Raw genomic sequence first — 11736 nt, forward strand, 5'->3', positions numbered from 1 at the left:
ATGCGCTCTAACAACGATCCAACTGCACCGGGGACGGACACTGTTCCCCCGTCGGCGAGGGAGGAAGACGTCTCTCCTGTAAGGAGACGGACCCTCACACGCCGTCGGAAGGAGAAATGTCCGCACTGTGATTCCACATTGACGGGATTCTCGGGTCTCGTCAGTCACTGTCGGTCATTTCATCCGGAACATCCCCCACCGCTTCCCGAGCTCAAATGTGATTTCTGTGACATGGTTTTCCCCACACGGAGAAGCACCGCACAGCACAGAAGTCGCTGCGCACACAACCCAGACGCCACACGGCATCGGAACAGCAGTGCCAGGAGGCGATCTCTGCTGCCGCAGGATCAGCCAGCTTCCACAAGCACGCCAATCGGCCCGCAGGAAACCTTGCACCATCTGCTTCTAGAATGTCCAGGCACCTTGGCTGTGCGTCAACGGCTGGGCATTGAACAGGACCTTCGCCTCGGAAAGTTCTCTCAATGGCAGTTGCTTCATAGCAGGAAACTTTTGTCGTTGCTCGACCACCTCTTCGGCACTCAGATGGCACTGTATAGCTAGACGCGCTGGAAAGAGTAGAAAAAAAAAAAAAAAAAAATGCAGACATCCCTGGCTCGGCCGGCCACCTCAACGTGGTACCAGGGTCTAGTACTCTTTGCTAGAGAGGAAGCTAAGCGCCTGCTGCCCATCCGCTGCCCGCGGAGAGGCAGGAGGCGCCGCACAAACGGGTCGGAAGGGTACCAGATGGAGCCATTTATATGGCTGCCCGCGGAGCGGTATTTCTATCCGCTGCTGAATTCCATCGGCGCTTATCAGCGCTATACATACCGTTTGCGTGCCGTATGTGACGCGCAACGACAAAAGCTACTGCTAAGCGGAGACATTGAGCAGAACCCAGGCCCCATAGCAGTACTCCAGATGAACGTTTCTTGCCTCACGCCGTCAAAACTCGCAACATTAATGGCGCAAGGAGCAGACATAATAGCCATTCAGGAGACTTGGAAGTCGTCAGAGCAGATCGCCAGCATGCACACTGGAGATTATGTGCTCTATGCACAGTCGCGCATCGGCAAGGGAGGCGGTGTGGCGGTGCTGGTGCGGAAAACTCTCCGCTCCAAGCGTATACCCCTCACCATCCCCCAGCATGACACCAGCCTTGAAGTGGTGGTGGTCCAGGTTGCTCTGGACCAGAACCGTGATCTTGTTGTAGCGAGTGCCTATATGAGAGCACCACCGCAAGTAACGCAATCCTTCAGGCGGTTAGTAAACTGCCTTCCAGCCTCGTCGCCGCTCCTGCTGTGTGGGGATTTCAACATGCATCACCCACAGTGGGAGCCATTCTTGGAGACTTCTCCAAGCGAGGTTGCTGCAGAATTTTTAGAACTGTGCACGGATGCGGGACTCACCTTGGTTAACACCCCTGGTGAGATCACGTATGCCCGTGGCACAAGAGAACGATCCTGTATCGATCTGACATGGTCAAAGCATTTGACTGTGTCGGATTGGTCAGCTTCCGTGTCGCCGCTTAGTGATCATTACATGCTGACATTCACGCTGCATCAGGCATTTAAGAATACCATACCTTCGGCACCCCCTTCGGCACCTAATTTTTTCTACAGTTGGGGGAAGTGCGAGTGGGATTTATTCATCAAGGACTTCGACGCACAACTTCCGGCATACGACTATAAAAAGCAGTCCACCGGCATTAAGGCTTTCACGAGAGCGCTTATAACTTCGTATCGACGACATTGCCCCCGCGGCATGCACAAGGACGGTCCCAGGCTTTGGGACGACACTCTTATGGAGGCAGAGCGGATGGCTACCGACAGCAAGGCCCGCTATCTACAGTTACCGACGCCCGGCCGTGAGGCAGAAATGCAACGGACAAGGAGTCAATTCTTCCTCCTGCTCCGAGAGCGCTTGCGCAACACGTATCTACGCCGCATCAGCAAGTTAAATCCAGGCGAGCCACTCGCATGGAAATACATTTCCGGACGAAAAAAGGCATCACTTCCATCTCCCACATCAATGTTATTAGGAGATGGTCAACACACTTATAAAACAGCAAGGAGAGCAGCGAATGCTCTCAATCGCATCTTTCTTCCATTTCACCCCTCTCACAAGGCAGTTAGGTTTTCCAAAGGCATCAACAGACAGAGTGCATCCTTGAACATTAATGCTTCTTTTCTTTTTGGGCAGCAGAACAACAACGAGTCTGCCGCTACATCTACTTCAGGTTCTTCTACTTCTTCTAGCTCCGAGCCGCAGAACAACAACGAGTCTGCCGCTACGTCTAGCTTAGTTTCTTCCACCTCTCTTATCTCTTGTATTTCTGAGCCGCAGAACAACAACGAGTCTGCCGCTACATCTACTTCAGGTTCTTCACTCTCATCTAGTTCTGAGCCACAGGATAAAAACGAAGCTGCCACCACATCTGGTTTAGTTGCTCACCTTCACTCCCCTCTTGATGCACCTTTTAATCGTACGGAACTGCTTGCTGCGCTACGTAATACGCCGTATGGCAAGGCCCCGGACCGGATGAAGTCTACAGCGAGGCACTGCGACATATTTCGTCAAAGGGCCTCCGATTCCTTCTTCGTTGCATTAACCACAGCTGGACGACCGGTACGATTCCGGTTGAGTGGAGACGCGCTACCATCGTTCCACTCTTAAAACCCGGTAATTCGCCGGAACTGCTTGAGTCATATCGACCCATCAGCCTTACCTCCATTGTGAGTAAGGTTGCTGAGAAAATGGTACTGAAGAGATTGCTTTGGGTGTGGACGCCGCACCCCCACCAGTATGCATATCGTAGTATGCGTACCACGACGATGCAGCTGGCACACCTGATACACGAAGTGGAGCATAATAGAAATCACTATTTCCAAGTGAGCCTTCCCAAGAAGAGCGGTATTGGCAATCAACTCCACTACAGACCCCATCGGACCCTGCTAGTGCTGGTTGATTTCAGCAAGGCTTTTGACTCCATAGATCATCGAGTCCTCAGTCGCTTGCTGGCTAATATTCCGGGGGTGAATTGTAGAAGGTGGCTTAGAAACTTTCTATGTGGTCGCTACGCGAAGACACGAGTTGGCCACAGACACAGCGATCGGCGTCCCATGCTGCGAGGAGTTCCTCAGGGGTCCGTGCTGGGACCGTATTTGTTCTCCCTTTACGTACACCCACTTCTCAATCTGCTGAACAGCTTTGCGGGTGTCACAGCAGACATGTATGCGGACGACCTCTCTATTATCGTTAGGGGGCAGTCCCGGGAAGACGCCATTCCCACTGCCAACATGGTTCTTAAAAAGCTGCATGCGTGGAGTCAGGAAAATGGCCTGGCCATCAACCCGTCAAAGTGTGAAGCCGCTTGGTTCACACTCTCCCCCCACACGGAGTCAGATTATGATCGTGAAGGAAGGTGGCCCCTGGTAGTGGCTGGATGTCAAATCCCAGTCATGACCATGGGGGCATCGCGAACTACGAAGCTTCTCGGCATGGATCTCGATCCACGACTGACGCTAAATGTGGCGGCCACCAAGCAATGCGCTGCCACTTCGCAACGGATATCGCAGCTACGCTGCATAGCGCACAAAGAGGCGGGACCATCTCCACATGACCTACGCACGTTCGTCATTGGATACGGTGCTTCCAAATTACGCTATGGCAGCGAGCTCATATGGGCAGTAGCGACGGATTCAGCGAAGAATGAGATGCAGAAGACGTACGCAACTCTAGCACGCATTGTCAGCGGAGTTCCGAGCACTGTTGACCCGGAATCCGCGCTACTGGAGGCTAATATGCCGCCGCTCCACGTCCTTTGCCTGCGCGCGCGGCTCTCCATATTTGAGAACACACGCGCATGTCAGATGGACTGGATGCGGAGACCCCCGCCTGAGCCACCGCCTCGCGCCGGTTTCCGCATCTCGCCATTATCTCGGGACGAGCTATATGCCTTTGTAGACGCATACACAAAGGACTATGGCATCACCGAGAGCTCACCACGCGAAGAGCGGTTCTTTCGCAGCTCCATTCCTCCCTGGTTTGCGGCCTCCGCTCACCGGGTCACCATCGGTGTGGAACTTCCGATAGACCACTCAATAACTGACGAAGAGGAGCTGATAAGGGAAAAGCGCAGAGTCAGCGAAGAGGCTCTGGCGCTGCACAGCTATCGTTCGTGGATACTTGCGACCGATGGCGGTGTCGACGTTCCCAAGTCAGCAGGGGTTGGAATACTGCTTTCATCCCTCAACTCATCGGAGATAATAGAAAAGGCCAGTATAAACTGCGGCACACACCCATGCAGCTACAGGACGGAATCCCGTGCGCTGCTTCTAGCCCTAGAGAAGCTGATGATTCCTCGTATCCGCCACAGGCGTAAAACCCTGCTTGTGGTTACGGACAGTCAGTCTCTTCTAGCGGCTCTAAACAAGGGCCCGCTCAGTCAGACAGACTGGACGGAGGATCAGATCTGGCAGCGTCTCTTAACACTGACGTGTGCTGGCTGGTCCGTGCACCTGCAGTTTTGTTACGGACATTGCGGAGTACATGCTAACGAGCTTGCAGATCAGTATGCGACGCAGACTATGGAAAGTGGACAATACACGGAGCAAGGAATCGCACCTTTATGGCATACGGATCTGCTGACATGTTTTACTACCCAGCTCACCAACAAGTGGCGTAGTACCATTCGTCAAGACACTCACCGCTACTTGCTTTGCGGCACAAGGCCATCAGATCTCAGCGGTAAGGACCTGATCACTCAGGAAGTTCTACACCTTCAGGAACTGGTTCACCTCGCAAGGGCAAGGTGCGGGGAATCTGAGCTCTGGGGCCGACTATACTGGGCCGTGAGAGATTGCACGAACCAATGCCGATTCTGCAACATCTCACCGGAACAGTCTGCATATATGCGCTCTAACAACGATCCAACTGCACCGGGGACGGACACTGTTCCCCCGTCGGCGAGGGAGGAAGACGTCTCTCCAGTAAGGAGACGGACCCTCACACGCCGTCGGAAGGAGAAATGTCCGCACTGTGATTCCACATTGACGGGATTCTCGGGTCTCGTCAGTCACTGTCGGTCATTTCATCCGGAACATCCCCCACCGCTTCCCGAGCTCAAATGTGATTTCTGTGACATGGTTTTCCCCACACGGAGAAGCACCGCACAGCACAGAAGTCGCTGCGCACACAACCCAGACGCCACACGGCATCGGAACAGCAGTGCCAGGAGGCGATCTCTGCTGCCGCAGGATCAGCCAGCTTCCACAAGCACGCCAATCGGCCCGCAGGAAACCTTGCACCATCTGCTTCTAGAATGTCCAGGCACCTTGGCTGTGCGTCAACGGCTGGGCATTGAACAGGACCTTCGCCTCGGAAAGTTCTCTCAATGGCAGTTGCTTCATAGCAGGAAACTTTTGTCGTTGCTCGACCACCTCTTCGGCACTCAGATGGCACTGTATAGCTAGACGCGCTGGTAAGAGTAGAAAAAAAAAAAAATGCAGACATCAGGTCATTATTTGGGTATGAAGCGAGCTGTGAAGGGTGAAGTGATCTTCGACGAGGATATACGCAGGCTATGCGATAAGGGCGTCAACAATCTACCGGGGCGGTCATTAGCTGCTGCGGAGGTAACAGCAACTGTTCATAACCCCAATAAACATTTCTTGGATGCAGCTGCCGAGGAGGCGAGGAACCCAACGACGACGAGCGCACCGGAGAAACTGGAAGGATGCTACGAGTCTGTGCACAATGCGAGGTGGAGTCATGCGGTGGAACTTCCGGACGGCGTGGAACGAAAGAAGACGGGGACGGGAATGGGGGTGCATGAGGGGAGGCCAGAACAGTCATGGTCGTACAGGGAAGCTGACGATGCTATCGAAAAGAATGACGCTGTGCAGCAATTCGGTGCAGCACCTCCCGTGTTGATGGTGCTCTTCTCGGAGAAGGGATGGCCGTATTCGTGGCATACGATACAGGATCTTCCTGAGGACGTTTTTGTTAACTGTGAGGTGGATCGGGCGTGGCAGACCGTCAAGGGCGATCTAACCGCGTGGTTCAGCCCTCACGGTGGGACTGACTTTAAGCCCGAGCGACGTGTGTTGATTGGGACGCCCGGGATCGGGAAGTCGGTGGCTGCCGGCTCGTACCTCCTCTACCAGCTGCTGCACTACGATGTGGGGAAACTCCCTGTGGTTGCGCACTTTTTTGGTGGAGGAGATGCGTGCGTGTCTGACAGGACCACCAGAGCGGTGACAAGATGCAGCGATGAGGACATGTGCGTCTCGGAGTTGAGAAGTTTGAGGGGGCATGGGAGGAATGTGTATATTATCTACGGTGTGGCGAAGGAGGGAACGCCGCCACCGAGACATTTTGCGCCTACTTCCGGATGGGGCATGATTGCGGTGTCATTCCCAAAGGTAGCCAACTATGGTGAGTGGGCGAAGCAACTGCAAGCCAGTCGAATCATCGTGAGTTGCCTCGACGAGATGGATGTGAAGGCGATGTGCGCCTGGATAACGCGTGGTGAGACCAAAGAGAAACAAGCGGAATGCTGGAAAGAGGTCAAAAAACACATGTATCTTTTGGGATCGATTCCACGTCACGTCTTTGATGAGGAGGCGTTTAGGGAACGCTGTGGAGCGGTGAAGTTTGCATTGCAATCGATCAACGAGGTAACTGCGAAAGAGCACTTTTCACGGGGAGGTGAGTCGCCATGGTATTCTGAGGATCCGTCCCACAAGCCTGTGAAGGTTGTTCGGGAAATATACGCAGGCGGTGTGACCCTTTTCAATGCACCGATATCTGCTTGCCTCGAGGAACGGACATTGGAACGCCTCCCAAGTGTAGCAGAATAAAATAGCTTTTTGAGGCTGATGTTGGCGTCGAAGGATAATATTTTGCCCATATTTTTTGGATGGTTTGCTTTGGAATCGTTCACGGAGAGTGCCTTTGCCAAGGCAATAGCGACGAAACTCACGGAGTTTGAGCCGCCAACAGGACGTCAAGCAAAGCCCTGCGTCTTGAAGTTGGCCCTGAATTGCATCCCAAGGGAGATGAAGGTTTGCTGCCGAGTGAATATGAAAAAACGATTCGTAAAGTACGGGGTGCTGCACAAACCGTGGGCCACAAACTTTTCGCTGGTGGATTCCTTTTTTTCTCAGAGTCTAATCCAATGACGGTGGTTGGGCTGCGGATGGCTACGGCGGGTGGGCACCACACGATAACCAGCACTGTGAGGCCGTTCACTGAGTGCCTGGCGGCGTATTTTAATGACTGGGAGGAATTTTCCCGAGACATGTCGTGGGAGATTATTTGTGTGCAGCAGGCAGGCAGCATGCCGATGAATGGCTGGCGGAGATGTGATGTTGTCAATACCGATAATGTGAGCGACGAGAGCCGTGAGAATTCGGCGTTCCGGGAGGAAGAGGTGCGCCAGTACCAGGTGTCAATATCGTACAGAGGCTTTAGAAGAGAAGAAGCCCTCCGAAGTGTGCAAAAAAAATAAAATAATAGGAAAATAGATTAGGAAATTGAAGGTGAACAAGACAGTTTGATTTGTGGTAAAGAATGATGTGGGATTTATGTATTTTTGGATACTTGTGTCTGAGCATGCGGTGCGGGTGCACCATCCCCATGCGGCAGCACCGCACACAAATGCCAAAATGTCCAACGCTATCGAACTTAACAGTGACAAAAGAAATTAGGGAGGGAAAGGGGTTGTTTGGCTTCTGGTGAAAAACATTGGGTGATTTTTATATAGTATGTTGATTGTGTGTGCATACGAGGCATAATTGGAGAATTGCCCCGGTATGAGAAAATAATTGTCACCAGCGGTGTCACGGCGTTACCGCATTGTTCATTTTCTTCTATTGTGTTCGAAGGCCCATCACTAACAGAGGCGGTTTTAAGGGATGGACGACGCATAGGTTGTATTGAGGAAACAGTGTGCTCCGTGTGACCGCGTGGGGTGAGGCACCGCGTCATGGCTGGGTGAGGATCCGTTTCCGCGTGTGGCTCTTTGGGTGATTGCTCGCTCCGTGTGCGTTGTGTGTTGGCTGCGGGGTTGTGGCCGTATCCCGTATTGCCGGGAGAATCCAGGAGCCAGCAATGTTTCCCTCACGGGGTTGTTTTTGTGTTGGCGCAATGCAGACGGCATCTACCGGCATCCGGACCAGCCGCGTCGTGCCGGGACACAGTTGTGGCACCACGAGGTATGAGGGCACGTGCTACCGCAGTGCGGGCATTACGATTTATTTGGGAAAGCACGAGGGAGGACAACAGAGGCACAACTGTGCGTGCTGCAGCAAGTCGGCACTGATGCTCTTTTACTTTGTCGGCACTGGAAACTGAGAGGGTGTGCCCTGCGCCTGTTGCCTGCGCTCTCATAACCACTTTTTGAATGGAGCGTGTTGTTTTTTCTTTGAAGCGGGCTTCGTGTGTCAGCGCGACAGGGGAACACGGTTGGCGGTGGCAGGAGTTCTTTCCGGAACGGCACTGGAGTGTAGGGTTCCCAGAGTCGGTCTCTCGCCGAGGTGGGGACGGTGCTCAGGGATTGCCCCGAGGCTGCTTCTCAATGCCGTTGTTGTTGTTGACGGCAAATCGCTGATGGGAGGGAGAGAGTGTGCGTGCCGCCGTGTGATTTCTCACAGCGGCACTCGTTGGAGCGCTGCATGTGTGTTTGCCTTGCGGATGTGGTGTTTTGGATTCTTATTTCACGCTATTTGGTGCCGCAGAAGTGGACGGGGAAGTGATGCTGTCACGAGCTGCACGGGCGTGGTGGAAACGGTTACGCGAGTCTGTGAAGGACCCGATCAAATCAAAAGTGTACCATGCGGTTTGGGTCTACAAGGAAGGAAGAAACAGTGGGCGGCTGAGGGGAGTTGCAATGCACGCGGCGGCAGAAGATGGCATGCGTTGCTGAGTTCACGTTGACTGCCACTTTGGGTGCTTTTTCTCGAGGCCGTGAATTCTTCCTAATTTACTTGGAGGTGCTTGATGACGCCGGTTGTGGAAGGCATTTTCATTTCATACGAGGATGGCACACGGGAGACAAGGAAGAAAAACAGCGACGCCTCGCCAAAGGAGCGGCTGCTGGAACGTTGACGAGACTCGGGATTGTCTGCACGGCCAGCTGTATGCCCTCGGCAGGATGTTCCTTGAGGCGTTCATTGGCCCAAGTGTGAGGTGCACGCACGGGCAGGCACCGCAACAACCGTGTCGTTGGTTCTCCGTTGGACGAATGAGAAGGCGCATGTCAGGCGTCGCAGGTGACGTCCCCTGCGAACCTCTTCTGTTTCACACCTTGGCATATTCTGCGCTGTGGACACCGCTCCCATTGGCCGTCTTCTGTGACACGAGAGCCGCCTGTATTCCTCTCCATCGCATTGCAGAGTTGTGAGGAGGGTTGGAAGGTGCGTTGAGGAGCCGTGTGGCCTCTGCGAGCATTTCCACTGTTTTTCTGAGGTGCTGAATTTTGGATTACCGAAACGCCACTTGAGTGCCTGCGTCAGAGGCAAACATAACTGAGGGACAGGCGTGTTTGTGGAGGTGCAGGAGGGCCGCACCATTGGGAGGAGGAAGAGTGAATGGGCGGGTGGGTGGTGTCTGTGGCCCACATGTGGTGCCCGACTGGCGCTTCACTTTGTTTGGTGCTATTATCATTCGCATCCACAAAGAATGGCATTGGGCGCTGCTTTTCCCAACTCTCTTACTGTGTCTGTGTGTTGCGTGATTGGGGGCATGACTCTTCTTCCGTGCTGTGCATTTGCCGCGTAAGCTGTCGATGGTCTGTGTGGAATATGCGATGATTTGCGGCATTTTGTTGGATTGTGCTTTGATGTTTGCGGCGGGGTGACAGTCAGACTGGACGCGTTGCTTTTTTTTTATTGTGATCACGTGCGGTGTGTATGGGAGGCCTCTCAGAGAAGCGCCAGCCGACATTCTTGCAAAGCCCAGGCATGATGCCACACTCCTCATTGACGTGGAATGAGTTGGCGTTTTGCATGCAATCTTCTGCGCATTCTTGCCGTGGTGCTCCTCATGCATGGCCCATGGAGACGACTGGTTGAGAATTGTCAATGGGCTTCTCGTTGAGTCGAGGGGAGCATAGCGTTTTGCTCGCTCACTGAGAGCCCGGGGGTCACGGATGATGCATGGGGCAGGCAGAACCTCGTGCATGGCGGAAGAAGGAGACGAAGGGCTGATTGTTTGATTGTTAGTGACGAGTCCTGCCTCACTGCCTGGCGGGGGCTGTTGTTGACTGGGACAACCTGTTCTGTGTGTCCAGACACTGCTTGCGCCGAGTGGCGTGGTGCCGTGTTGGTGTGCGCGGCTCCATCGTGCGGGGCGGCTGCGTGACGTTTACGGACTGCGTGTCTGTGAGCTGATGCATGTGGCGGGAGGCGTGTCTGAGGGGAATCCGCAAAAGAAGGAGTGGCATGCGTTTGGCGGTGCTGCTGTGCGATGTGCAAGGGAAGAAGAAAAACAAGTGATTTCTGACGCGTCTGTGGGTGTGCCACGGCCACCGATGAGTTCTCAGGGAGAGGGAAAGGCGGGAGTGAGACGGAGACTGTGCACATCCACTGCGGCGTGTGGTGCCACCGGATGCAATTTCCATTGTGAAGGGTGCAACGGCCGCCATGCGTGCAGCAGAGCGTAATCTGCAACTTTTTGCCTGCAGAGTCTGTAGGTGCTGCGAGGAGGTGCAGGCGACCTCTCATCATTGGGCTGCTGAGGCCGTTTTTCCTCTCTGCTCAGCGGGAGAAGCAACTCTTCGTGCACGTGATGTGCTGTTCTGCATCGATGTTCCCAACGGGTTGTCGCGCCGCCGTGCCGTTGCAGTGCAACTCTCTTTTTCCTCACTGCACACGTGGCCCTGTCATTTGTCTTATTTGCAGGGCCATGGCCTGCGGCCCCCAACTGGGAGGCTGCTTGCTTTTTAAATACTTTACATTTATTTATGTTGTTGAGAGGTGCTGGAGAATAATGGCTGCGGGGGCGCTGATGTTGTGCTTTGCTTTGAGTGGTTCAGGTGTGTACTGCTGTTGTACTGCCTTTCTTCCGCTGTTGCCTGTTGCTTTCCTCCAAGAAGGAAAATAAACGCGAATCGCTACTGTGAAATTCGAAGGCTCTGAAAGTTCCAACAACACACGCACACACACCGTCCACACGCGTATTTACATGCTCTCACGTGTTGCTGCAGTCATGGCGCCCCGCACACACAACCGTTGCCGCGTGACCGGATCCAGGGGCAGGAGGAGGGAAGGAAGAGAGAGTGAGCCGCAGAGGCCCAACATGCCCCGGCGTGTGTTTACTTCCGCTGTGCTGCTCCTTCTCGTGATGACGTGCTGCACTGGTGAAGCTGCTGCCGCCGGGGGCGGTAAGTCAAGTATTGCCATTAATCCATTTACAGGGACGACAAGGATAGATGCTAATTGGATGGAGTTTAACGAGACCGGAAGCAAAATCACCTCGATCCGTGTTCCTGGCCTCGTTAAAGTGGGTGATGATGTATTTGCTGTTGCTGAAGCGCAGTGCGGGGAAGGGAATGGAGCTGGCAGCTGTGCTGGGATTGTGTCAAAGCACCTGAATATAAGTGATGACTCAATGGATATTTCGACGTCGGATATAAGTTTGTTTCGCATGCAACTTGGGGACACTGTTGCGAATAATTTTGGGACAACAGGAGTGTTGCGACCAACGACGCTTGTACAGGGGACAGTGTCTACATGC

The 11736-nt window shown here is 53.8% G+C and overlaps 1 protein-coding gene and 1 pseudogene across 1 annotated transcript, besides 3 other annotated features; both read left to right on the top strand.

Moving 5' to 3' along the window:
• Positions 1-595: part of a mobile genetic element that runs on past the window's edge.
• Positions 1-11736: part of a sequence feature (areas not merged during assembly with more than two copies in the genome that could not be assigned to a particular haplotype) that runs on past the window's edge.
• Positions 608-5499: a mobile genetic element.
• Tc00.1047053506373.30 lies at positions 5502-7532 on the top strand (annotated as a pseudogene).
• Positions 11185-11736, top strand: Tc00.1047053506373.39 (trans-sialidase, putative; the record flags this gene model as incomplete). Its single annotated transcript, XM_801905.1, has 1 exon — positions 11185-11736. A coding segment is annotated over one exon (552 nt), but the record flags the coding sequence as incomplete, so codon positions are not given.

Source organism: Trypanosoma cruzi, genomic scaffold (genome assembly GCF_000209065.1).
Source record: "Trypanosoma cruzi strain CL Brener 1047053516907 genomic scaffold, whole genome shotgun sequence".
Taxonomy (NCBI): Eukaryota; Euglenozoa; class Kinetoplastea; order Trypanosomatida; family Trypanosomatidae; genus Trypanosoma; species Trypanosoma cruzi.